This window comes from Cebidichthys violaceus, unplaced genomic scaffold (genome assembly GCF_023349555.1).
Source record: "Cebidichthys violaceus isolate CVI_PGR_0920_01 unplaced genomic scaffold, fCebVio1.0.p SCAF_14, whole genome shotgun sequence".
NCBI lineage: Eukaryota > Metazoa > Chordata > Actinopteri > Perciformes > Stichaeidae > Cebidichthys > Cebidichthys violaceus.
In genome coordinates, this window is record NW_027176307.1 from 9,362,685 (window position 1) to 9,390,447 (window position 27,763).

The window sequence follows — 27,763 nt, forward strand, 5'->3', positions numbered from 1 at the left end:
GGTGCATGGATTTTACTCTCAAAGGAAGTGGTGGAACCTAAAGCTAGTGCACCAGGTGCACTGATATTGTCAATATTGTATGTTTGACTGTCAAAGAGGATGGCAATGAGAACAAGCAGGTTTTAAATGTTCACTCTTTGGAACTTGGCATTGGTCAGCCTGGTCTTACTCCCAGGGCATCAAATACTAATCATAACGACAGTATGAGACGCACCAGGCTTTTAAATAACTCCAACGTTGAACCATCCGTATGGGGATTAGACGCAAAGAAACAGGCGTAGTATTTAAAGAAGAGAAGTCCACAGAGGGCAGGCGGGAGGCTAGTGGATGGGGGTAAAACAAACACAGGACTTTTGGTCAGGAGACGAATGTTTGTGTCCCAAGTGAAACCAAAAGATTGTTTTTACTGACGCTGATAGTTGCTGACGATGTGACGCTACGCAGTGACCTTGTATCTTTAGCTTACGATAAGCTTTGTCACGAACCCGACTCAATTATTTTCTGTTGTTCCAACTCAGAACTGGTTCTGGTTACCCAACCCTTGTTGATGTGTTTGTCTACAGTATAAACACTGCACGGCAGTGACATTCCTGGGAGGCACCTATTACTATTATTAGGAATGATTTTAGAGGTCCACCCATTGTGGATTTTTAAAGGCCGACGTAAAAACATAATAACTATATAATAATAACAGAAAAAGACGATAGCCAGTTAATTATCCAATACCCTGCTACCATTCAAGCCCCCCATGAAAAAAATCTATTACAGACTGTACAAACTGGATATAAATCTAACTAAACATTAAACTCACACCAATAAACAAGCCTACCTAAATAAATAGCCAATGTAAATCTCAGTTTTAGTAAAACCAATTTTTTTACATTGTTGTAATATGTTTTCACAATGGGTGAAACTAAGTCAATCAATCAGGTGTCAACGATGACTTATTTTACCTTATGTTGTAACCCAAACCACGATATTTTAAAATTGTGGTTTGGGTAAAAACCAGACTATAAAAGATGAAAGTGATATGTAAAATGTTCCCGTCATTTTTTATTTTTTTCTGTAGAGGTTAGCGATATAGTTACTGAAATGATTCTTATCTTCCAAATTCTGTTCACTTTTCACAACATTTTTTATAGTTATATAAAATTATTTTTTGACTGCAAGTTGAATCTTTTGATGTGCTGGAGATGAAATACCCTGAGGCAGGACTGTGTTTGGTCAATCTCAGCACATATTAGGAGGAAACAGCCACCAGCCAGAGTCAAAGCTGGGGAACTTGCTCCGCAGGTTTCACAGCTCTGCTGGTAAGAATCTGTGACTTGACAGCACACTCACCTCCTGCCAGTCAGTGTAATTTAAAACCATAACTTACAAGCTCCTTTCTACGACTGGTTTTGCTGCTTTGGGCCATGGTTTGAGCAGTGGTGGTGTACAGGTGGTAAAACACGTGGTATCTTTCCTTTTGACAATCTAACATAGTTATCAAATGTGTAAGAGAAAGGCGTTCCATCAGTATGCTCTGCCAGTAGCAATTCCTCGTGCCACACAGCTGACTCGAATGTCAGTAAGCCACCTTCACGCACACACCTAGGTTCTATAGTTTAGTGCATTTAGGATTTCTCTTTTCTTTTCTATTTGCAGTGCACACATTTTGTCAATTTTACACTTCATTTCAGCTTTGGTTGAAGTTACTATGAGGCTACTTTAAACTGGTTATGAAACCATCTCAGTTTAATGGCCATAATATAAGATGAAGTGAGAATGTCAGTTAAAATGGTCAGGAACGTTCATTTACACACACATTTGTTTGTATTCTCACAATTTATAGATAAATTGTAGATTTAATTCGCTGGTAGCCAATAGGGAGCCGTATTGATGGGCCAGCTGGAAGGAAGGGAGGCAAGGGAGAACAAGAATCAGGACTGAGTGGGTATCAGACCCTGCTGCAGTAAAATTACAGATTTTCGAAATGGAATCCGGTGCTCAGAAACAAACAATAAACAAAAAAACGTACCTCGTAGTAGCATTAAGTTTGCTTAGTCGTTCTCATTTCTATTTCTTGAAGTCACCAGTGCTGAGGGTGAAGCTGCAGGTTGCTGCTGCGCCCATTGTAAAAAACATGTTTTTTTGCACCACACATCCGGACAAGTTAGCAAGCTATAAACATTTAACTCAAATTAAGAGTAGCATCGAAATGTCTGGTTGTTGCATGTTCTGTTGTCAGAGTCGATACTCCAACAGAGAACTCGAGTTCTACAGACAGGATCTCCCGACTGTTGGAGAGCAACAGGTGTTTCAGTTAGACGAGTGATCGCGTTAAATGGTGACTTTCGGCATCTATGAATGTCTGTCATATCATTTTTGGCGTTCTGTACGTGATCACGGATACATTTTTAGTTGGAAGCATCTGAGCCTTGGGTGGCCAAACTATGGCACGCAGGCCAAACTACGACCCTCTGACCTTTTTGAAATGGCTCACTGTGAAATTTCACAAATAAACTAGAATATGGCTTTTTCTTATAAATTTGGACTGTCTTAGTTTGAACACTAAATATCGCTGCCTTTTTGAACATTTTGACCTACAGTGATTACTAGTTGATGAAAACATTTACCGTAATCGAATAGGTGAACCACAAAGACAGAAGATAACAAGTCAGTGGCAAAGAATTTAGAAACATTAGGAACATTTTTACTTTTTCACAGGGAAAGTGTCTTTGTTGAATTTGATGATTTGTTGGTGAAAGCTGGCCCACAATCAAAAACGTTTAGCCACCTATGGATCTGATGACTTGTTTGCACATAATTTCTCACCAGTGTTACGTTATGAGATCTATGACGTATGGCATATGAATATTATGCAGTGAAAAAGTGAAAGTGAAGTAATTTGTGTTATTTTCTGTACTGTGGTTTTGTTTTCGTAAGCTTTTCAACTCACTACTAGCTAGCTATAGGACCATTGCTCACATTAATAACTAGCTATTACTTTAGCACTTATTTCATCTATATGCAAACAACAACAGGAAAGTGTCCAATGCCTGTACTTTGGTATCAATCAGGTGTCTGAAAAATTAAATTCAATGATTCACACATTAAATTGTCAAATTTACGATCAAAGAAAAGCACATATTAGTAACTCAGTTGAGACAGAAGCTGTGCAAACAGGAACAAATTCCTTGAACGCTGTTTGACCTGTAATATGGCTGCCAGAGGATGTCTTACATCACCTGCATGTCCTCTATTCTACTCCGTCTAACAACATGTCATTTGTGGATTGGTGGAAATCAGAGACATCTTTGCAACTCCAACTTTCGGCTGGTCCTTATTCCCAAACTGCACCCACCTCAGTTGTTGTAACTAAAGCCACACTGACCTTCTGTACCGCCCATTTTATTTAATGAGAAAGTGAAGGCTTTAGAGACAGAAACTGACTCTCAGACACAGGTTGATGCACGTCCGATACCGATGCTTTTTTTCACGGCCCTCGACTTCTGATACCGACGTTTTGCCATGGCCCATGACTTCTGATACTGACCCTTTTTCACATCCCTCGACATGTGATACCGATGCTTTGTCACACCCCTTGACTTCTGATACCGACGCTTTGTCATTGAGACATTCAGGACTTTCCAGTAACTACAATGTAACTTTTTGTTGGAATTCACATTGTCAACAATGTTGACAATGTGTTTTCAACCGTGCGCTGGGCTACACAGTGTGATAGAAAGTGACGACAAGGGGGTTTGATGAAGCATCAGTATGTGACGAGTTGGGAGCATCTGCACGTGACGCCCTAGGATTGAGAACGTGTTGGAAGTTCTAGCAGTACCCATAAGTCTATATTTAGCCTTAAACCCTCATCCTACAAACATGGACTACAGACCCCAAGAATGAACTGCTGTACAGTAAGAAACAACTAGCATTGCAAAAAAGTAATCAGTTATGTCATTTATGTCATCTGAAGAAAAAAAAGAAACAAAACCAGACAGGGAATCTGTGTCTGTCACGGGCCCTCCTCCGTGACAGTTGTTACGTTTTCAGTATGTGTGATCGATGTGTTTTAGAGTCGTCTGTCTGCCCCCCCCCCCCCTCTCTGCACACCTGTAATCGAGCAAAACTCAACAACTGGGAACTCCTGTGACCTCCTGCGAGAAAAAGTGCAATGAAACGGCACTCAAAGTCAGAGCTCAGGTTAAATCCATAAACCTTGTCTGTGCGCTTTCATTGTTGTGTGTCTGATGTCAAACAACAATGGTAGAGCATGTTGTACATGTTGAACTGTCAACTAAAAGGCAATGTCAAGTACATTTGCCTGTATGTAATTAAAATAATACATACTATCATTTAATAAAACCTGTTCTGCATGTAAATTGATGTCAAAGTGTGTTGCCATGTTATTAGCTGTTTACTGTAAACAGTCTCTGACAGTTACCTTCTCTGCACAAGGACAATTGTGTGTACACTTGCCAAGGAAACATTAGTTTGTCACGGTCAGTTGTGTTTTTTGTTAACTTTTGGCAAATGTAACGCTAATCTCCAGCCAGCCACCAACTCACAATCCCTGCCTGCTTCTCTCGATCAAAGACTTGTTTTCATCTTACCTGCTGATCTTACCCGTTGTTTGTGTTTTTTTATATGTGTATGTGTAATAAAAAGAGTGAGTCACTGGGTGTGTAAAGGAATGGGAAACATTTGATATGATGTGGTATACAAAAGTTATTCTTAGACTATAGGAATGAGCAAGAGAAGGAAAACATGTAGTGTGATGTCATGAGAGGGAGTGTCATCGATGGGAGAGCCATCCCCTCCCAGTGGTTGCAGCAGGGACTACAACCCATCATGGCATGCGGTTAAGTCAGCAGGGCAGCTGGGGCCAAGGGTGCTGCCCAGCTGAAAGAAGGGTGGCTGATTACCCTGGAGGTGCTGGTGTGGAGAACAAAGGAAAAACGTTTGGGAGGAGAAAGGGGAACGGCAGCAGACGAAAAAGAGAGAGTTTTGTTATTTTTGAAAATACAGCATTTTGAGTTAGAAACTATCGCTTGTTGTCCTAATTTGTTTAATTGGTTGACTAAACCAAACAGTACATCGTTATTTCAAGCCCAACCATAGACCCCCTTGTTAAAATGCCCAACTTTATAACTGAAATAAACACGTTAAAGCCTGGTACAGAAAAAAAAGTTTGGTCTCTGTAGCTACTTACCCCGTTCATCTCAAAGTTATGCATAATTGAGGGAGTTGTCACTTTGAGTGACAGGTCGGTCAGGTCACCCCTGCTTCATCACCCGGCCCGCCTTAGCTCCACCTCTTTGGCCATTTTTAAAGTTAGGCTGTGTCGTCACTGCCAAGATTCTTCAAGTTCTTCAGAAACCTACGGGCGACATCATGGAGACTATGTCCATATGTCATACAGTCTATGAAGACAGACATGCAAGCTTGTGTTTACTTGATGGAAAGGTGAAGTGTGAGGACTGAGGCCTACACATACGTACACTGTTTAACTAGATTATGATGCTACAGTGTAGTACATTAGTGCAAAGCAGGTGGATATTACTGTGGTCGTAAATGAATAGCTTCAATATAGTTCAACTTCTTTTGCCATCTTGCTGTAGCTTAGCTTGCTAAATTTCTCAGGGGGGTAACTTCAGTGTGGTGACGCTTTATTTAATATAGAGTAACTGGTAGCTTAGCTTGCTTGTAGCTTAGCTTAGCTGGTTCAGGTTTGTATCACATACAACAATCTGAATGAGTGACAACCACACACACACAGTTATGACAAAATGCTTTGAGCTTTAATTGGTTGAATTTAAGAGGTTACATAGTAGTAAACATACTGATTACACACATTAATGAAATCATCCACTCGAGCCACATGTGCGTTTCACACCTCACCTTCATGCTGTCAGACTTCCTTAGAAGATAAGGAGAAAAAAAAAGCTCACACCCTGCAGTTTGAGTCTCCACAGCGTCGTGGAGAGCAAGCTCACACATTCTCATCCCCAACATCACCATCATCACTGTCAACATCCCACAATCCACAGCAACACAACCTTCATTCTCCTTCGCTCTGTCTGGAATACTTGAAATAGTCAGTCCGGGGTTAAGACCCCCTGCGACAGGCCAACCGGTGAGAGTTCACAACTAGCACCACGGGAGCTTCAATAGTAACTGGCTTGGTGAAAACAGAGTCCATCATTTGCTGCTCTCATGGCGCCTGCAAAATCCTCTCCAAACAGCGATGAGTTTTTTTGGTGGTGCTTTTCAGTTTTATTATTATTTTAAGAACTTGGAACTTCGAAGGAACTGAAAGAGCACATTATTTCTACCTCATTTCAATCAAGTAACACAAGTAGACTTCAAGTATGGAGTAATGCATAACTTACATCCTGGCCAGGTCATCATCATCAAGCCAAGCGAGGGGAGGAGGGGAAATACATCTGAATGCCAGCGAAAACACCAGATACAATGAAGTCAAAATGATAACAAAGAGGTGCTACAATAACGTAATCATACTAAATGTAGAAAACATGACAAAATTAAAATGTTAGTCAACGGCATTTCAGAATAAAAGACTGTGAAAATGAAGGAAAAATATAGTCAGCCTCTCCTCTAGAAAATAGAATTAGTGCATCATTGTTAGATTTTAATATCCACTACATAGAGCATGTAGCAACATATCACCGCATGAAAAAAAAGCACTGAAACACTCAGCCATACATGAAGCTCCGAAATGTATCAAGAACACTTTATCAACACTTGCTACACTTGTTGAGGCAAAGGGGGCTAGCTAGCAGAGATCTGGATGTGCGTACTGGTAGAAGTATTTATTCTATACTGTCCTTGAGTCCAACAGCGACAGAGCTTCCAAAGCGACGTATCTAAACCGTTTTTAGATATATGGCTTTGGTTCCAGAGAAGCAAAGGCAGTGGCGGTAAACGCTGCTCCCTTCCTGTTCAGTTCATTGATAGTTTTGGACCCTTTTGTCCAAAAACATAAAGTTCAAAGGCAAAGCCATAAATCATAATATTAGGTGAATATTACTAGACTAATGTAGCATTCGATTACTTTGATGTTTAATCCAGTATTTTTTTTTAAAATATGGCTTTGATTCCAGAGCAGCAGGTCAGCCCTCTAATCTGACACTGCCCCCTGCTGGTCTGGTAGGTTACCAGCTAAAATGACCCACAGATGATTTTGCTCCAGGTACAGGCAACTAGACGAGGTGAAAAATAAAATAAAATGAGGGGCTGAGAAAAGGGACCAGCTCCTCCAAATCATACCTGGGCAAAATATCTGTGAATGTGGTTTACAAGATTCCTAAACCCTTAAAAACCCGAAGAATAATACCAGTGTCATTTAGAGTTATAGCTTATTTACCATTGTCTGTGTGTAGTTTCCTTCATTGCAGTCATTTAGCAATAACCACCATGTTAAATTAAATTCATTTTTTGTTTTGTGTACACACAAGACAACTGAAGAGGAGGATAAAGAGGAGTAAAGTACCAGTAAAGATTTGGGGAACTAGATCACCACCTCATCTACAACACCTAGCTCAAATTATGTGACAATGTGAAACGTCAGACTCCATCACATCTGAGTCATCCCTCCCACAGAGACACTCCTTGTTTTACTCCTGTGCCGATTCTCATTTCGTCTTTCCTTGCACTATAACAGGTCAGGGAGGTGGCTGTAGACCGAGTCCAGCAGTGTCTGGCTGGCCTCCTGACTCTTGACCCCCGCAATCTCAAACAGCTGGTCCAGCCGGTCTTCGGCGGCCGGGATCTCCTCGATGACGTGCAGCTCCTCCAGGTTCAGGATGTGCAGCATGTCGTCAAAGATGGGCTGCAGGTCGCACGGGTCCAGACGCACCTGCCGAAGCACGGTGTCTTTCTTCTCTGGAGGGGAAACGGAGAGGGTGAACGGTTATTGGGATTAAAGCTATTCTAATCAATATATTCATATTAACAATGAATCATAACACTAGAAAGGGGTTCACTTGTGGTGATAAACCCACGCTCAATTCTGTTGTCTACCTCAGCTCTACAAAGCATTTTAGCATCTTAGAGCTCATTGTTTTGGTTTTACTGTTTTGGTTCAGTCTCACAGCTCTCATTATCTCCGCAAGGAGATTATGTTTTCGGCTGTGTGTGCATGCATGTGTGGGTCTGTCTGTCCTCGCGTAATAGCCTAAAACCCATCAGCCTAACATCATTTGTGCTCATTTATGACTGTATGCTCAAGGACGTTTCGTGATAGCAGTGATTTATACTTTTGAAAGCGGACTGACTTGCATTCATTCATTCAATCAGACTTTACAGCAGTGGTCGTTGCAGACACACAGATCTGTGCTCTACCGCTCTTTTCTAGTTTGTCACTGTTTTCAGATGCAACAGGCAGTTGTTTTCATCAAAAAAGCTCAAATAAACCCACTGTGCACTACCTTCCAAGCACCAAGCAGCAGACAATCATCAACTTACTAGTTGCTGAGCATTGTGGAGAATTTAGCTGCAAAAGAGCCAGATATTAATCTGAAGAGTTAGTTAAAAACTAAAACAGAGGAGAGTGAATTTTTCCTTCAAGTGGGCCAAAATGCAACTTAATGATATGTAACAAATGTGAGCTTTGAAGGCCTGTGTACAAAGTTCATCATGAATGTTAGCAGTTGGCAAGGACTAATAGAAGTCAATAACAAACAATTATAATATTAGTAATACAAACATCGTCCCCGATAAATCCCAGTCACACATCTATCAAATCTATAGGGATCTTTAAAGTAAAACACCCTGGCATATTGAAATTTGTATAAACATCCCATAAATTGTGGCTACAGATTACAGTTTTCTTTTATCACATAATTAAAATACAGCCTTATTGCTAATACAATATGAGACATGAGGAAATGCAAAAAATGGTTTTCATTTAGCAACAACACCCGGAGTGACCACATGAGGGCAGTCAGCATCTGCACGTCCATGTTTGAACCGCTGTCACATTGTTTTCTATGAGTGCAAGACGCCTGAACGAGTGTGAAGATGTAAAGATTCTCACACAGCCCACTGCTAACAAACCACAGTCTCTCCTCTGAGAACAATCATATGTCTCTGCTACCAAAAATGCCTTAAAGAAATGTGGGACATGTGGGAGCGAGCCTCCAAAAACACTACAGGTCACTTGATATGCTAACAGTGTCTGACACCTGAAGCATTTAAAAACACTCTTGTTGCCTGCCAAAATGTCTGCCACAGTTAAGAAATGGAAATGCTAAGCTCCATTAAGCAAGAGGTTGATGTGAAAATAGAAGCAACACTATCAGTCTTCACTCAGAGAAGATGTAACAGAGACACAATGAAACTGTTCCTGTATCATCTTCTCCGTCAGACATGAAACACAGACTTGCCTCAGCATGAAACATTTGAAATCTTAAAATCATTTCTATTGTACTGTGTAGACTGTGGCATAACAAACAAAGCAAGCTGCTCCTGAACACCAGGGGCCCTTTCATGAAGAAGGGCCCTGTGTCACAATCTTCACTATTTCAAGTTGTGTGCTTCTATAGTGCCTATTCATAAATTAGTATGTTTTCACCACACAGCAAAACTGGAGTCAGATAGATAGTATTCTATCATAGAAACACTTTCTTAAAGTGGGAAGAATCTGCTAGCAACACAATCCCACTGACAACTCATCGAATATCGACGCTTGGCCTCACGCTTCAATTCATGGCGCTCTAGATACCCTTTAGCATCACTTTTAGACGTGTCATGGTGTCTTTTCAAATTAAACTTCCGTGATCACAGAAAACGTACCGTTTCCACTCGTTGCATGAATACAACGTCTTTTAAAAGATAAACTTCTAACGTAGGTACTTAGTTTTTAGGTTTACTTACATCGTGGTTCGGGTTGAAATAAGTAAGTGCGTTGCGTAACTGGTGTTAGTAAAGTATGGACGTGACGTAACAAAAGTACGGTAAAATAAGTCAACATTACCTTTTTGGTTTTAAATGAGACACAGTTTGTTTGACCCATCCAACCTCGATGCTCGGACATTCACATCCTTTACACTACGTCAGTTGATCTGACTAGTACTAGTCTAATAGTGAGGCGGTAGGGTGTACATTGGAGTCAGTTTAAAGCCTGATGAGTCTCAAACAAGACTCTCCATTCCTCTTCATTGATGGCGATTTTGATGTAAGGTGGAAGGCACTTCACGAATGATACAATCTCAGTTATAATTGCAGTCATGGTTGATAAAGGTGTACTTTTTAAACTATGCTAACAGTACAGTCATACCAAAAGAGTCGCCCTGGTTTCTGGGCACTGCCACGGTTTCACGGATAACTCTCTCACCTTTGGTAATGAAGGAGCCGTTCCTGCTGAGGGCGGAATCCTTGCTGGAGGTGGAGTCACAGCGGAGCAGGGGCTCCGATTCGTCGGGGAAGAAGCCCTTGGTGCGGTCCAGCGGCGACTGCTCCACACCCATGCCGCTGGCCCCGCTGGCCCCGCTGGCCCCGCTGGCCCCGCTGGCCCCGCTGGCCCCGCTGGCCCCGCTGACCCCGCCGACGCTACCGCCACTGTTGCTGCCGCTGCCAACGCTGCTGGGAGACTCGAGCGGCTTGTGGATGGGACTGAGGCTTTGGCTTACATTCACTGAGGTCATCAGCTGGTTGATGTCAAACTGAAAATAGAAACAGAAACATGGGAGGAGTGGAGAGTGAGGATAGGAGGAGAAAAACATGAGCGTGTGATCAAACACACAGATACACAGACTGGTGTTTCCTGCCCACTGGGCATAATTCCACATCCTTGTCCTGTATCTCTTCATTTCTTCATCGCTCTCATTCTCAACTCCCTTTTCCTCTTTCTTTCTCTCCATCCTCATTCTTTTAATTAATGAGGATGTCGTCATCTTTTAAAAAAAAAGATGCCTCTGTTTTTTCTTTCTTCCTCTTCTAAATGTATCGCCTATCTTTTGCAGTCAGAACTCTCACCCCGAGGTTTATACCAGTTATCAAGATAATTATACACACTATCAGCATTTTAAAACACAAAGCAAAGGCTAAATCAATTCAGATGTAGTCAATCTGAACAGTGGATTTGTCTGCCTGGCCAATAGCAAACTGCGTTACAGCGCTGACCTTTGACTGAACTGACGGAGAAGAAGGAGGATGCTACAGTAGCTTGTTAGCTTTGCCTCACCATCCACTTATGTTGAAGCCATGTGGTCCCAAGTCAATGGATGGTACAAATACATCTTTTGAATAGTCTGTGTGAACTTATTGTTACATTGGTGACCTTGCTGACGAAATGCAAAAAATGGTTTTCTTTTAGCAACAACACCCGGTGTGACCACATGAGAGCAGTCAGAATCTACACGTCCATGTTTGAAGTGCTGTAACATTGTTTTCTATGAGTGCAAGATGCCTGAACGAGTGTGAAGATGTAAAGAAACTGCTGATACTCACGTGTGTGCGAGCGACTCTCCAAAAACACTACAGGTCACTTGATATGCTAACAGTGTCTGAAACCTGAAGCATTTAAAAACACGTGTTGCTTGCCAAAATGTCTGCCACAGTTAAGAAATGGAAATGCTATGCTGGGCAAGTCCCCAGTCAAGACAGGCAAGTCCCAAGTTAAGACAGGCAAGTCCAAAGACAAGTCCCAAATCAAGACAAGCTAATCTCAAGTCAAGTCCCAAGTCAAGTCCCAAGTCAAGTCCCAAGTTAAGTCCCAAGTCAAGTCCCAAGTCAAGTCCCAAGTCCCAAATCAAGACAAGCTAATCTCAAGTCAAGTTCCAAGTCAAGTCAAGTCCAAAGACAAGTCCCAAGTCAAGATAGACATCTCCAGAGGCAGGCCCCAAGTCCCTAAACTTTGAGTTTCGAATTCAAAACAAGTCATAATGCACTCTGTACCAAATGTAATGCCATTTTAATGACGGAATAATAATATATTCAATTTACAAACATCATGAATGCTCTTTTGAATTTTGTATTAATTTGTTAAAGTGCAGACTTTCTTTGTAGTCAAACCTTTCTTTACCCCTTCAATTTAATCACTGTTTCTTTCTTTCTTTCTTTCTTTCTTTCTCCTTCATCATTATTCTTCCTCCCTCATCTTTTCGTCCCCCTCTTTCTTCTCTCCCTTTGTCCCATTTTGAGTTTCCCTCCCTATCGCTTCGTCAGCCTCTCTTTTTCTCTCTCCTTCCTCTATTGTTGCAACCCCTCCTCTCCCCCCGCTCTCTCTCTCTCTCTCTCTCTCTCTCTCTCTCTCTCTCTCTCTCTCTCTCTCTCTCTCTCTCTCTCTCTCTCTTTGGTGTGGTAATGAACCTGTGGTCTGAACCAGTAGCGACTTGTTTGCGGATGAGATCATGAGAGCACGTCTCGGTTCCCTCGGTCTGGCCTAAAGGTTGCAGCAGAGAGGTCATTTCATTCGCTGCAAACACTGGAAATGTAAATATTCTTTCCTCATGATGATAAATCCATCTTCATGCTGTGGAGGATTCAATCTGTTATGATGGATCAACATCAGGCCTGATGAATTAGCTCCAGCGGGACGTGACATAGAAACACCAGTTCTCTTTCTCCGGTGTTTTTTCTTTCTTTATTCCATAATGTCTGGGTCACCGGGCTGCAGCGTGACACAATTTACATGATTCTGATGGAACAAACAAGCTGTGTCCAGCTTACAAAGGCGTGCATACATACATACATAGACACGTACCCAGACCGTGACAAAAGACACGCAGACTTTCACACGTCAGCACATGTAACTGGAACATAATAGCAGGCCAAATTATACAACCTGATATTCAACTTTGTGGCACAGATCTAAATTTATTGCTGGTTCTTTGCAGATTTGGCTCTAAAAGTAGTGAAATTTACTTTAATTTTTCTCAAAATGTACCTATTTGGTTACTTTATTTGGTTGATTATGGGAAAAAATAAGTTTAAAAAAAAAAAATTCTGTCTTTTAGTTTCTAGCCACAGATGATTAGAAAAATGGGAAAGGGTAATAATAATCCCAGGAAACGTTGACTGCGTGTGCTTGCAGCTTTCTAGTGACACATTTCACATTCATCCAGTGTAGAATATTCATCTGCCCTGTGTAACTCCAGTTTCTCTTGAATTTCTAGAAACTATAGCCGAGCTGACCATACTATTGCTACTACTGTTGGATCAGGTGCTGTTGTGCACCTAATGCATTCACCCAACAAGACCAGTTTAACCATAGACTGGCATTGTGGACTGCCATTTTGAAGCCTTGAGTTCGCAATCTTGGAATAATGTCGCCATGTTGTTTTTTCCCCATGTTTGGAGTAGAAACACCGTGTATGACTCTGGTAGCGGCAGCAACCTGTCAATCACAGTAAGCCCCGCCCTAAAGCATACCCTGCTTTATGGTCTGTTTGACTCTAAATGGACCATAATTTACTAAATGAACATCATGCTGTATTGAAGAAGACTTGAAACTAGAGATTGAGACCATAAACTCATGTTTACAATGTTTATTGAGGTAATAAATCAAGAGAGAAGTAGAGTCATTTTCTCATAGACTTCTATACAACCAGAGGAGTTGCCCCCTGGTGGACACACCAGCTACTGGCAGTTTACAGAGCCGTTTGCCAGCAGTCTATCCCGGCTGTATGGGTTGTAGCTTATGTGGTAGTCGGTCAATGACAATTGTGGTGATTCACACACAAAATGTCAGGAGGAGATTGTATACTACTTGGTACTGGGTTATACGGAAACCCTAGATAGAAGGTTTTTTTTTGGTTTGTTGTTTTCCTGAAGCTTTACAATAAGATTTGTGTCGCTCACCAATTGGCGTGCAAATAACACAACAATTTGTAAGTCATTTAGCGTGCAATAACTGCGGCATACATGTCACGTAGTCTATACTGACTGCAATGTAAACACATGAGCGGGAAAATGCTACGCTCAGAGCCAAAGTGAAAAAGACAACATATGGTGGATTAGATAAAGCAAACACAGGACTTTCAACCAGGAGAGCGGTCCCAACGTGTTCCTGAGTTATCTTGAAGTTAGTGATGCCACATTGTTTTTTGCTTATCTTACTTTACATGCATACTTTTAGTCCAACCATGATGTTTTTTCCCAAACTGGTGGTTTTGTTGCCAAAACCCAACTGCGGCAGATTCACGGAAACAACGTGGTGTGCAATGACATGCAAGAAGCCTAAAACGCGTCCTTAAAGTCCTGCTACTTGCACGCCTTCCCATATACATGTGCGATGCAGTCATTACCATACAACAGATCACACCACCAGTGACAAACATTATGAAAAGCTCTGACCCGCTCCCCCCTCTGCCCACCCAGGTAGAGCTCTCTGCATACGTCTGCCACTCAGTCTGAGGGCCTCTCACACCGCAAGGAATCTGGTTTCCTCACGCTGGCAGCCTCGAGCGGCTCCGTGCCGAGCTACCGAGAACGGAGCTGGAGCACTGAGGGGTCACTGCGAGGAAGAACGGCACCGCTGTTCCAGAAAGCTCCCAGGCTGCCGTGTGTGTGTGTGTGTGTGTGTGTGTGTGTGTGTGTGAGAGAGAGAGAGAAAAAAAGATCAGGCTGAGTTGCTGACTGCTCATGTCAGCACAACACAATGCCCTGCTGGGGACAGGGACTTAAACGCACACACACACACACACACACACACACACACACACACACACACACACACACACACACACAAACACGGCATACAGCCCAACACTCATATGTACACACACACACACACACACATACATACAGACTGAGCCAGCCAGCCTCACTGTTGGCAGAGTGCTGCAGAGTGAAGGGCACAGGGGACAGACACACACGCGCGCACACACACACACACACACACACACACACACACACACACACACACACACACTAGAGATGTGTTGATTAATGAGATAAAAAAAAAAGTATCTCACTCAGCTGTAATTATTCTAAACAGATGAGCTATTAACTAAGATGTACTGTAGCTAAGTCAGGAACTTGTCCCAACAGGCACACAGCATCAACCCCACTTTTAGAGAATCTATGATGTCACAGTACATGCAGCCTTTACCACTAATTCATCTATGACATTTTATGTACATCTTCAAACGGATAAACTCACAAATACGTGCAGATAATCTCTCTGAATTACTTTTAAAAGAATCAATGCAGTTTCTGGGAATTTTTGTTTGTCCGTTTCTCCAGAAAGTAATGGATGTGGTTTTGTTTCATCCTCTTATGGGGCTGTTTATGGAAGGGACTGAAAGGCATCTAATAGGAACTGAGTCATAAACACCCAATTATGGAAGAAATTGCACTTGATTGTGCATCATTGTGGCAGGAAGGGATAATGACTCCTGAGTGTTGTATTTTCTTGTGAATTCCCTTCTCAGAGAAAGACTTAGAAAGAGGAGAAGGAGGTTCATCACTTCCTGCTTGTTTGTATCCGTGTGTCCTGTGAATAATCCACTCATTGAAAACCAAACTCACTTCCTAACTCCACTGTCTCGTGTCACTTCACTTGGTCATCGCCATCTTGGTTTTTTGCTGTCATCATCTTGGTTTTTGGACGTCGCCATCTTGGTTTTTGTAGCCCCGCCCTAAAGCATACCCTGCTTTATGGTCTGTTTGACTCTAAATGGACCATAATCTACTAAATGAACATCATGCTGTTTTGAAGAAGACTTGAAACTAGAGATTGAGACCATAAACTCATGTTTACAATGTTTACTGAGGTAATAAATCAAGAGAGAAGTAGAGTCATTTTCTCATAGACTTCTATACAATCACACTTCTTTTTCCCAAACAATGGGGGTCGCCCCCTGCTGGACATTATAACGAATGCAGGTTTAAGGCTTCATTTCTTCGCTTCTCAGACCTGGAGGTTGCTGCCAGGTCACTCCCCACTTCCAGCTGTGCTGAACTTGGGGTTTGACGAGAAACACCAAAAAAAATCACGACTATACATTTTATACATTCTCATAATAATCCAATGCCTTGACTGATGTATTGAAATAATGGTAGTGAGAAGGATCATGAAGGCAGCATTGAGCCATTTGCTTCAACAGCAAATATGATATTTTCTATAGCTGGTCTTGTGGTGGTCTATTATTTCTAATTATTTCTATTATTTTTTTTATTTTTTCTGATATTTTGAAAGACTTACACAAACAATTTTGACTTTATGTTATAATAAACCGAAAAGACTGAACAATTACCATGTTTTCCCTTTGATGATTCATTGTTTTTCACTCCTCCCCCCGGACAGCTCGGTCTGCTGCAGTCTCTAACATGATGCATTCATTAGCCACACTCAGAACACTTATCGAAGTGAAACAGCATGGCTGCTCTTTAATCACTTATTTGTACATACTGATCACACTAGAAAAGCAAGCAGGCAGCTTTTAAACATATATTTATCACATGAATAAAGCGTGTATTGTTTTTACTTGACAAGAAGTAGATTATAATCTAAAATGTCAACTTCCTGTCAACTATTCAGAATTAATTTGGTTGCTTTCCAAGTGTAAAATGAGTCTTCTAGTCACATACACTACGCAAGATAGCAGTGCTATACTGGGTAAACATTTTGCACATACTCAAGGTTTTATTTTTGATCTGTCTGCTTTGCAAATTGACTTCCCTAGCAGATGCCTCATAGTTCCCAGTGAGAGGGGAACAGACGTGAGAGTGAATAGAAAGGGAATCACATCTATCGCTCTGTGGTCTGCAGCAGCAGAGATAAAAATAGAAACATCCATCAACCAGCTGACACTCAGTTGTTCCAATGGGAATACCATCGATACAGTGAATGTTTTTTTTTTTTTTCTACTCTGTGAAATGATGCTACCAAGGATGGAATTAGGTACCAGGTCCAGATCGGTCAGAGCAGTTGTAGCAGTCCCTGAGTACTTGCTGCCATTTCCATATTCCTAATAGGGAAATTCTTGTGGACCATTTCAGAAAAAATAATTTTACGCTAGTAAATCACTTTTCAATCCCCTTTGAATTGTGTCATGATGTACACATATGTGGTTTGTCAATTTAAAAGATAAAGTTGCATGTCAAGAATGTATGAGACTGTGAAAAGACGTAATTAGAAAGACTTCACACCCAAAAGTCGTCTTTCTCTAGCTGAAGTTACTGTGTGTTTCATACTTGGATGAACAAACACCAACAACGGGGTCTTGCTTGTTCTCTCCCTTTGTGACGGTTTGTTTCTCTAAGTTAATATGTCTGTGTTTGGGAACTGGTTCACAGACTACTTCCTGATTGGCTGATCTGGGGAATCAGTATCCTCATTCAGTCATGCCAAAAAACCTCCTGCACAGTCGGTACTGCCATCAGTACTTGTCATTTATTAGATATTTTCAGTTTGCCTTCTGTTAAATTAGGCAAATAAAAAAATAAGAACACACACTACATGGTAAGTGGTCACCTGAACATTACGTCCACATGTACTGTAATAGTTCAATGGGTCATTCCAAAACCATGGGCAGTAATTTACGCTATAACAGACCTCGCTCTTCTGGGAAGGCTTTTCAAATCAGATTTTGGAAGCCGATGTTGGGTGATGAGGCCCGGCTCTCAGTCAGTGTTCTAGCTCATTCCAAAGGTGTTGGATGTCGGTTGAGGTTTAAGGTTTTCAACGACAAACTGGGAAAAACATTTTCTTAATGGAGTTGGCTTGGTGCATGTGGGCATTGTGACAAACACAAACCATTAAAAACAGCCCCAAACCGCACAAGACACACCGTCTTGTGTGAGACACACCGTCTTGTGTGAGACACATGGGGTGTCCACATACTATTGGCCATACTGTGTTTCTGTCCATCTTAAATCGAGTTAATTAAGTATGAATATTGTTCCAACAGCGCTGCTCCAACTTCCTGTGGGCCCTTTTCAACACAGTGAATTCTCCGTAATCACCCTCGCCAAACATTTTCATTTTCTGCTATCTTATCCAAAGAGAGAAAAATATCGCCGGAGATGATCTGCTCATTATTAAGCTGCGATGAAAGGACAAATTACAACGGATGACTAAAGAGCTGAGGCACTGAGACGGCTGGAGTTTTTTCAAAACAAGGCTGTGACTGTGCATCGCTGACCGTGGACAGTGCAGTCAAGGGCACCAAGATATGAATCACTGGAAAGTTAATAGAGAGCAAGAAGTAAGTAAATGGTGGTGAAGGATTCGGTGTATCCCCTTTGTTTATGGCTTTTTGTTTGTGTGTGTGTGTGTGTTCTGAGGAGATTACAGTACGAGGCTGATACCAGACGACCCAGGACTGAGGTTGGACATGTAAGTTGTTTAATCAATAGCAGTCATCCTGCTACACGCATGCACCAGGCTGCATCATGTCAACACGTGTGTGCAGGTTTCAGAGGAAGAAAATTTGTGTTTGTGATTTGTGTTTGTGAAACTAGCTCATCCCCTGTAGAGGCAATTAATAGAGGAGCCAAGTCTAGCTTGTTCAGTTTGTTGAACTGGACAAGAATAAACATTTGTGGTTTGTGTGGTCAACCACTATCACCGATCAACCAAAGTAATCAACCTTTACTTTTAGTTTGGATAATAGCAATAGAATGAGACTAGAGCTAAGGCCAGTTTTATGTGTGTCATTGCAAAGAACTGTGACATACTAACTTCCATATTAACTTCTGCATAAACTGACTTATGGAGAGGTCTTATGTGCGCTATCTTCGTTACCTTGTTGCTAGAAAGAAATTGAAGATTGCTGGATTAAATTGCTTCATATTTTTATTTTATTATCAGTTGCGTGTGTCTCTGTGTGTCTGTGAGTGAATGTGTGCAACTATGTGTCTGTCTACGGCTAATCTCGCATTCAAACTGTATAATATTTTGGGTGGCCAGTTATGTCTGCATGCTCTAGGACCTCTCATGGTTGCGGCGACTCACACTTTCTCAAAACACCTTTGTTATTGCCCGTTTGAAACTGACACTGACTGCTTGCTGACTCCTCACTCACTACTCTTAACGGTAGGGGCCGCTAGTGATAACACATGAGAGGGCAGTCGCTGACCCACGTCTGCTGCTCAGTGCCCAGAGTGTTATGGATGGTGTGTTTGGCTAACTAACAGTACACATGTTCACGAGAAATGTAGTATATCTCAATAAACGGACTAATAACAGAAAGAAACTGATTCAAATGTCCCATTGGGCTGTCCCTTCTGTCCTTAAATAAACAGACATAAAGTCACACCACTTCCTCCTTCACTATCTCACTCATCCCAACACGCATTTTCCATTACTCTGTAGTTTTTGCAGAGAGCGGCTGCAACACTTAGTGTAATCACTGCTTCAACATCAAATCATTCTCCCAAAGTGAGCCGTTGCTTTAAAGTGAGGAATGCAGCTAAACCACAGGGACTGGCTCCAGCGGGACACGCAGCTTTCCTCATAGATTAGATTTCAGTTGGAGGGAGATGCAAAGAACAGCGTGTACTACAGCTTGTGCCAGCAATGTTGACGAAGCTGAAGATGGAAAAGATGTGTACACAGGGAGAGGTCAAAGATATTTCCCTGCCACACTTCTGAATACAACCTGGCTCAAAACAGTCTTGCCCACACATCCATCCGGCCTACCTGTGGGTTGTCCTCCATGACACAGCGGATCTTCTCCACCACGTCGATGCGGCGCTGTCTGTGCAGGGCATTGATCAGCTTGGCCAGGTTGGCGTCGCCATCCCGGATGGTCCAGTGCTGCAGCGCGGCGTACGCCCGCTCGTGATCCGACGAGTAGCCGTTTGAGAAGGCGGCCACCTCCCTCTCAGTGGCATTGGCCAGCGACTGATAGATGTCTATCCACTGGGTGCCCACCTGGGCCGCCACCAGCTTCAGGATATCCACCCCTGAGCAGAGAAAGAAAAGTTAGAGAACGCAAGCTTAAAGGTTGACTACATTTGGGTTCTTTTCCAGGCTTTTCAAATGGAAACGCCCACTCAGCCTTTAGCAAAAGAAATTGCTTAGTTTCCTTGCCGGTACATTGATTATAAGGATGGATATACTGTATATGTAGCATGCGTAAACCTACGTCGGGTCACGTGGGGAAAAGTTTTCAGACGGGCTTGGGAAAATTTTATTTGATGCTAAAACAGACCTACTTCAACCAAAATGTTGGGATTTGAATACATAAGGAACACTGGGAAATTACAGAATGATTAAAAAAACCTCACAAAACCCCCCATTAGAATAATAAACCAGCCCTTTAAGGGTGAAAGAAGAAAGGCTTGTGATCATTTGTTGAACCACTATTCAGTATAAAAAAATGAGACTCAGATGATTGCTGGATTTCCTCTTAATTGAAGAATGTAGCTGTAAGCTGTGCTAACTAACAGGATGCAACAGCAAACAATTGCCTCATTTCTAACTAATGGAGCCCTCATGCTATGCGCCACACAATACACCATTGTTCTCTTTCTGTCAATTATACTGAACTTCTATAAGGTGTGTGAATGAGAGTGTGTCTGGAATTACACTTTCTCAGCTTGTGCAACTAGTGTGTCATCTCTTTAGTCCTGTGGTCTTTAGTGTGTGGCGGAATGCGTGTTTTAGTGCTACAGTTTTGCTGGATTTATTTGACTATATGCATTGTCCGCTAATGACGAAGCATCCCGTCATGCGCGTATTCATGTATCTGCACTCTGCAGTTAGTGTAGTTGTAGCCCTCATAGGTGTTGAGCTTCATGTAACATTTTATTTCACTTGATAAATGTTGCATTGTAGGACAGCACTGAAGGCCCAGGTATAAAATATATGGCCCGCCACTGCAATAAAGTATATCTTATCGCACTTGTACTCATCTTTTTAATAAGTCATACTAAACTTTGCTTTCTGACCAAATGCCTGCTCAACTATTGACATCCCATCAGCCTCAGCTGTGCTTTGCTGCCAATTATAAGCATGTTAGCATTGTCAGCGTGAGCATGTTTAGTTCAAAGCACTGCTGTGCTTAAGTACAGCCTCAGAGAGCTGCTAGCATGTCCGTGGACTCTCATGCACCGTACGGAGCGGCTCGACTCGACGTTAGCAAAAATTGTGGTAAGTAGGCTACCTGGTACTGTTTTTGGTATCACCTGAGTAGAGGTTCCAAGCCAGCTGAGGAGATACTAGAAGGTGGAGTGAAAACACTGCACACCACCGAGTGATTGGGACATCCTACACCAACTTGCCATTTTTCAATAGCCAAGCTACAGTCAATAGCAGCTGCAATTTGTTTTATTCACTCGACCCAAACTTTAAAAAATGGCAGCCCACAAAACCATGGCCTGGTCAAGTAGCACAGTAGGCTTCAGGCATCTACAGGCGTTCCTCTGTTTGATTGCCGATAACAGGATCCGGCGTGAGAACACACTGCGTTTGCGTGTTACGTGTGTCACGTCGAAGATGATGTCACTGCAGTTTCAGGTAGCGTCGCTATGATGATCAGCTAAGAATCCCACCTACAATTAAGGGGGGTACTGTCTGCAGGGGAAAACAAAATCGACGAAATGACCTGGTAACAAAAGCAAGTAGAGTCGTATCGATCCAAACCATGCAGTGGAAATTTGGCATGATGGTGGTCTTGTTTAACGAGATACAATGAAGGTAAATGCCTCTTCAAAGAGAAACACAGGTGAATTCTGTCCAGAAGAGCAAGTCAATCCTCTTCAGGGTTTCCAACTAAGTCATGAGACCAGCAGCACTCGAGGAGCTCAAAGAATCCACTCAGTGCAACAGATCCCCCTCTGAACCAACACCTCAGCTTTCCACACACTGATATGCAACAGACAGCACGTCATTAGTCTTTGATCCCCCTGGATCAGCTGAGGCAGTCTCTTACTTTAGTATGTAGACACACACCTGCTGTGTAGTTGGAAGTAGGAAATACACAGAGTCATTAATCTTGGAGACAGACAAGCTGTTAAGCCAATGCCGGTCTGAAGCTTTTGTGATTACAGCAAACACGTCAAGTTGGGTCGATCACAGCGGAGAATCAATCAAATTTGAAACTTATTAGAATTAGTATCATTAGCATGTTTCTTTTTTGTTGTTGTTTGATTTCATATTTGGTTAATTCAAGCACACACCATGGTTTTCTAAGGAAAAGCAGGGCATTTAGACAGAGCTCACATGGACTCACAGGTGTTTTTTGTTGTGTAACCGGGATTGTTCAGTGCAGGAGCAGTCACAAACAAATACTGGACCTGTCGACACTTGCTGTTAATTATCTGGTGCTCATACCAGTTAAGGATACGTGAAGAAATAATAGAACGTGGGCACCAGGGAAGACTGCATTCGGCACTTGAAAAAATCTGGCAATCTGATACTTATCATGATACAGGGGTTATGTTTAGAGATTTTGGTCATAGTACACAACCATCTAAAAATGGGAAAAATGTTTTACTTTTGTTATGACGGATCTGATCACTGTAACATCCAACATCAAAACACTACTTATCAATGTGCAATGTGAGCAAATTAATTACCATTAATCAGTAAAAAAAAGAATATATATATTATATATATATATATATATATATATATATATATATATAATAAATACAAAATGTAAATGTGAAACGTTGGCTTAAATGATTACAATGAGCTTTTTGCTTTTTTCTCCTGTTGTCATTGTGCTAACGTTAGTCTGCTAACAATATTAGCATAGCTAGCTTATGTTCGCGAACCTTAACAAACTCATAAGGTTAGTACAAGTTATTTGCTGCTTAACGTTACATTACACAACTTTGCAAGTTTACAAGTTGCAGTCACATCAAAATATTAAGGTGTTATTGTTTTCCTTAGTGTTATTGATGGGGGTTATGTAATGGATGTGATACATTGCATTAAATGTATGCTCAGTAGTCTACTTTATTAATTATCAATAAGCGTGATGAAACAATACACTGTTCAATACACTACAGTGGCATGTAAACACTATGTATTGATAATTTAACATACATGATAACCCATGTGATATTTTTATACCATAGGTCCTGGTGATGGAGCCTGGAGTTCTGCATTAAGACGCTATTAGGAGATTTTCTCTTTGTTAACTCAACGTTTTAAAAAAAGAGTTGGTCATTTTTTTAGGAATCTGATTACTGGTGCAAGTTGTCATGGAAATACTGTGCAATTTTAGCAAGTTATTGTTGCAGAATGCGTCGGAAAGGACTTTTCTGTTAATCTTACTGTAAGTGTGTCACAGTAAATTCATGCATCTCAAATACCTTCACACTTGCCATCCACCATCTCTCTCGTGACACACACACATCACCACTTGGCGTTTCTCTTGGAGCTGTGAATACACTCTCCCCTCTCAGACGCTCTGCTCCCCGTTTGGGCACTCTCTGCTCCACTTCCTCGCTGACTGTTGCGTGACTCGACAATAACTTGGCTGGCAATATAAATGCTGACTCGTGTGTTTGTCAAGCAAAAAGATAGCGCCTCGGATGTTTTGTGTGACACAGAAAAAGGTTGTGCGTGTATGCATAAGCCATGGTTTGCTGTTTTGGTTCGGGACCGCAGAGCCTCCGTGTTATTGTTTTATATTCCTCATAAAGTACTGTAGCAAACGTTTTTGAATATTCCGCACAACATGACTGGTTGATGCCTTTATTCGCAGTAGGAAAGCTCAGAGAAATGGTCAATTTGTTGAATTTTTTCTGGTTCTGTAAATTCACTGAAGCCTCCTGCTGCCTTCTACGTGGCGGTTACACTTCCAGAGCATCGGCACAGAATTAATGCCACCACTTTTGATAAGTATCAGGTCGATCCCTGATTAATGTCTACTGGGGCAAAATATGCTAAGTGCATAAATCCAGGATGATTCAGAGAGATTAAATGGATGTAAGCCAGTGGTGGTAATTCATGGCTCGACAGAAACATAAACACATTGCCTGTACATGGACACACAGAGAAGCACACACGAGAGAGAAGTTACTATATGAACATCATGCTGTAATGAAGAAGACTTGAAACTAGAGATTGAGACCATAAACTCATGTTTACAATGTTTACTGAGGTAATAAATCAAGAGCGAAGTAGTGTCATTTTCTCATAGACTTCTATACAACCAGAGGAGTCGCCGCCTGCTGGACACTAGAGAGAATGCATGTTTAAGGCCCTGCCATCACTTTTGAGAACAGGTGGTTGCTTCCCTGCCATTATACAGGTCGTATTACATGACAAGTGGCACTGCATAAGAAGTGGAATCACCCCCGTTACTCTGGCCCAATGACGTTGGCAACCATTTAGACAAGACCCCGACATACCACACACACTACAACTCTACCCTTTACACTCATTCTCCTCTTCTCGACCCTTGATCCCTACTTGAACCCTCATCACTACATGGTGAACTTCAACATTTAACCTAAACCTAATCCTTTTTTTAACCCTCAAACCAAGTCATAATCCTAAACTAACCTGACAACTAACCCTTACCCTGAAAGTAAATTACCCAAAACCAGAGCAATGATCTTTAACTGACCCTTTGTAGGAGTTCAAACTGACTTCATTTGACCTCATTTTGCAAAGTGTCCTCACTCAAAATTGCTTAAAAACTCAAAGATGTTGAAGAACACACACACACACACCCACACAATCCCCTCCTCCAGCTCAAGATTAATGAACTCTCACGAATCGTGGAGGGACCCAGAGGACCTCGCGTGCCGGCCTTCTTGGCCGGGAGCCTGTCGACTTCGCTCGCCATAACACACGGCGACAGAGGAGAAATCCCCCCCACCCCACCCGCTCTGCATGCCTCACTGCCACTGCGAGCTGACCACATTTAAATGACCTATATAAGTCTCGTGATGATTCAGTGCGTCAGCCTGCGGATGTGTTTATGTGTTTGCACAGGGAATTATCCGTGTGTATTCGTGTGCACTCCTCAGCAGAAAAAAAACTGTCAAACAGCTGCTTGTTGCTGGTATTTATGCAAACTGACGTGTTTTATCATAATGTCATATGAAGCAGGGTACCGCTGCCTGGAGGGGACAAACTGCGAGCTACCCTGAAGGTGCGCTACACGATGTGAGTGTCATTTTTGCACACAGCACAGAATGAGACACTGTTTTTCGTTAACATTTGTTGTGTTGGAAAGTAACACCAAAGTCTTGTGTCCTATCCTGATTAGTTGAAAATGACTCATCTTGTTTGGCAGTGCAGGTGATAATGACTTCTGCTGTGACACCACTTGATTTGCGTTTTCCATCTGTCCATTAAAACTAAAGAGTAAAGCGGGTTTTTTTGCAGCACCAAACATAGGCAAGCAGTACTTTTCTTTACTTCTGTGGAAATCTTGAGTAATCTCAAGTTTCTGGTACTAGACATTCAGTCAGCAGATAATAAGAAAGGGAGGTCAGCACTCAAAAAGGTTCTCAGTGGACACTGTATGTATCTTTGTAGATAAGAGGCACAGAATAACAGTTATTCATTTTCTTAAAAGGTAGGGTTGGTAACCTGCTTCGAAAACATTTTGGTCACATTTGTTGAAATTTTCCTTTCATCCTGACAGCAATGAATGAATCGGATAAAAAAGAATAACATCTAGGGGCTCGCTTCTGAAATCGCTTCATTTGATGCAAAAAGGAACACCAAGTTCCATCCAGATGTCCGAGCTCCTCACCCTATCTCTAAGGGTCTCTGTGGCCTAGCCACTCTGCCAAAGAAACACCTTTCAGCTGCTTGTATCCACAACGGCATTATTTGCCTCATTACCATAAGCGCATGACCACAGGTGAAGGTTTGGAATGTACCATAGATTGACTGAGCTTCGCCTTCGCCGCAACAGTTCGTCAAAGCTGTCAGTATTATTGTTGTCTGTCTGTCTGTCAGTCTCTTGTTCCATGTTACCCTCACTCCAAGACCCCAAGAACTCCTTTAGTATAGTGGCTCACTCTGATAATGCCATGGGAAATGAAGTTTCAAACTATTCAGTTGAGCCTTACTGTAAGATAAGAAAGTGTACTTACTGCTTTGACTTATTATAGCCTATTCATTCATTATTTGCTTCCAAGCATGAGAAAAACAAAGAATGTAACCTTTCAGTCAGAAAGGTTTTGGGCAAACTGAGCGGTTTGAAACAATGCAGTTCTAGATTTTGGATCAGTTTGGCAACTTTGCACGCCGGAGCCCCGGCGTCGGCCATCAGACCTCTGGAGCTTGTCCAGAAAGCCGCAGCTCGCCTGGTGTTCAATCGCCCCAAGTTCTCCCACACAACTTCCTTTCTCCGTTCTCTACACTGGCTACCTGTAAGAGCTCGCATCCAGTTTAAGACTCTGGTGCTGGCCTACAGGGCAGTGAAAGGAACAGCTCCTTCCTATCTCCAGGCCATGGTCAAGCCTTACACCCCCGCCCGACCACTTCGCTCTGCTGCCTCGGAGCGATTGGTTGCCCCGTCGCTCAGAGGTCCTGGCGGCCGATCGACCCGGTCACGGCTGTTTTCTGTCCTGGCCCCACAGTGGTGGAATGAACTTCCCACTGACGTCAGGACAGCGGAGTCGCTGCCCATCTTTCGGCGCAGGCTGAAAACCCAGCTCTTCAGGAAGTGCTACCCTGAGCCTTCCACTTAGCACTTATTGTATTCATACTAGCTTGTTGCACTTATTGTATTCGTATTACTTATAGCACTAACTGTTTTTCTTGTTTCTGCACTGTACTTTGGCTCTGAGTTATGCTCTGCTTCATGCTCTTAGATGCTTGTTTGGAAAAGGAAATGTATTTATGACTTCTGGTGACCAGTAGTTCTTTTGATTACCAATGTTGAATGCACTTATTGTAAGTCGCTTTGGATAAAAGCGTCTGCTAAATGACTGTAACGTAAAATGTAATGTAATGCACACCTGAGGCCTCATTACAGAAACTTCCAATGTCTGAAATCCTTCTCTCGGTTTAGGATGTCTGTTGTTACAAAAATATGTTTTCTAACTGCATTTAGGGGGAAAAACGTATCTTAGGATAAGAATTTATTTTTTACATAACCGTACCAACTTACGCATTTCCTAAATTAGGAATCCTGAATGGCATACATCCTGTCCGAAATTCAAAAGAACTGTAAGGTCTGTATGGATATAAATATATATCATAAACACTGAAATATAATGATTGAAAGGCTACTCAAACAGTATAATGACGCTTTAAATTTCCCGGGTCATGTATCGACGCACTACGTCCGGTTTTGGAGAGGCCAACAAGAAGGCATGGGGCTCTGCCGGTGGTCATACAGATCACAAACACACTTGCTTTTGGCTGACCTCCAGACTGAGGTTGCAGATACAGGCAGTCTCGTGTAGGCCTACATTCTAAACATAGATACAGGCATGACAGGTGCCGAGTGAAGAATGGAATCTACAGATGTAGTTAGGATTCCATTAGTTAAGATAAGATCGGACGTCTGAGATAGGATGACAATGACACAGCATTCTGAACACATACAATGTTCTTCCGTTTCTTTATAGCAGCAGCGGTGACTTATGGGTGCTGCAGCATAAGTGTCCAACACATCATATAAATTAAACACGCGAGTGAAAAACTAACGTGAAAAAAAAGTGGTCTCACTCCAGCACCTTCTTATTGCGTGTAACATGATGTAAAGCAGGGTGCCGTGTGCGTCAACATTTCCACAAATACCATTCTGTTTATCACATCACATAGTCCTCTCATGTTTCTTCCACTTTCGGAACACACAACGTTAAAATGGTGAAATGTGTGTGTGTGTGTGTGTGTGTGTGTGTGTGTGTGTTTTGTGGGATCACAACA

The 27,763-nt window shown here is 42.1% G+C and overlaps 1 protein-coding gene across 1 annotated transcript in view; it reads right to left on the reverse strand.

Annotated features, from left to right (window-relative positions):
- Positions 1 to 5,770: 5,770 nt before the first annotated feature.
- tnfrsf21 (tumor necrosis factor receptor superfamily, member 21) overlaps positions 5,771 to 27,763 on the reverse strand; it is a 43,733-nt gene continuing 21,740 nt past the window's right edge. Inside the window, exons 4-6 of the mRNA XM_068708743.1 lie at positions 19,604 to 19,869; positions 10,349 to 10,676; positions 5,771 to 7,896 (exon numbers count right to left, since the gene is read on the reverse strand). Coding sequence (XP_068564844.1) covers positions 7,667 to 7,896; positions 10,349 to 10,676; positions 19,604 to 19,869 — 824 coding nt within the window. The 3' untranslated portion in view covers positions 5,771 to 7,666. The remainder of the gene's footprint in view (positions 7,897 to 10,348; positions 10,677 to 19,603; positions 19,870 to 27,763) is intronic.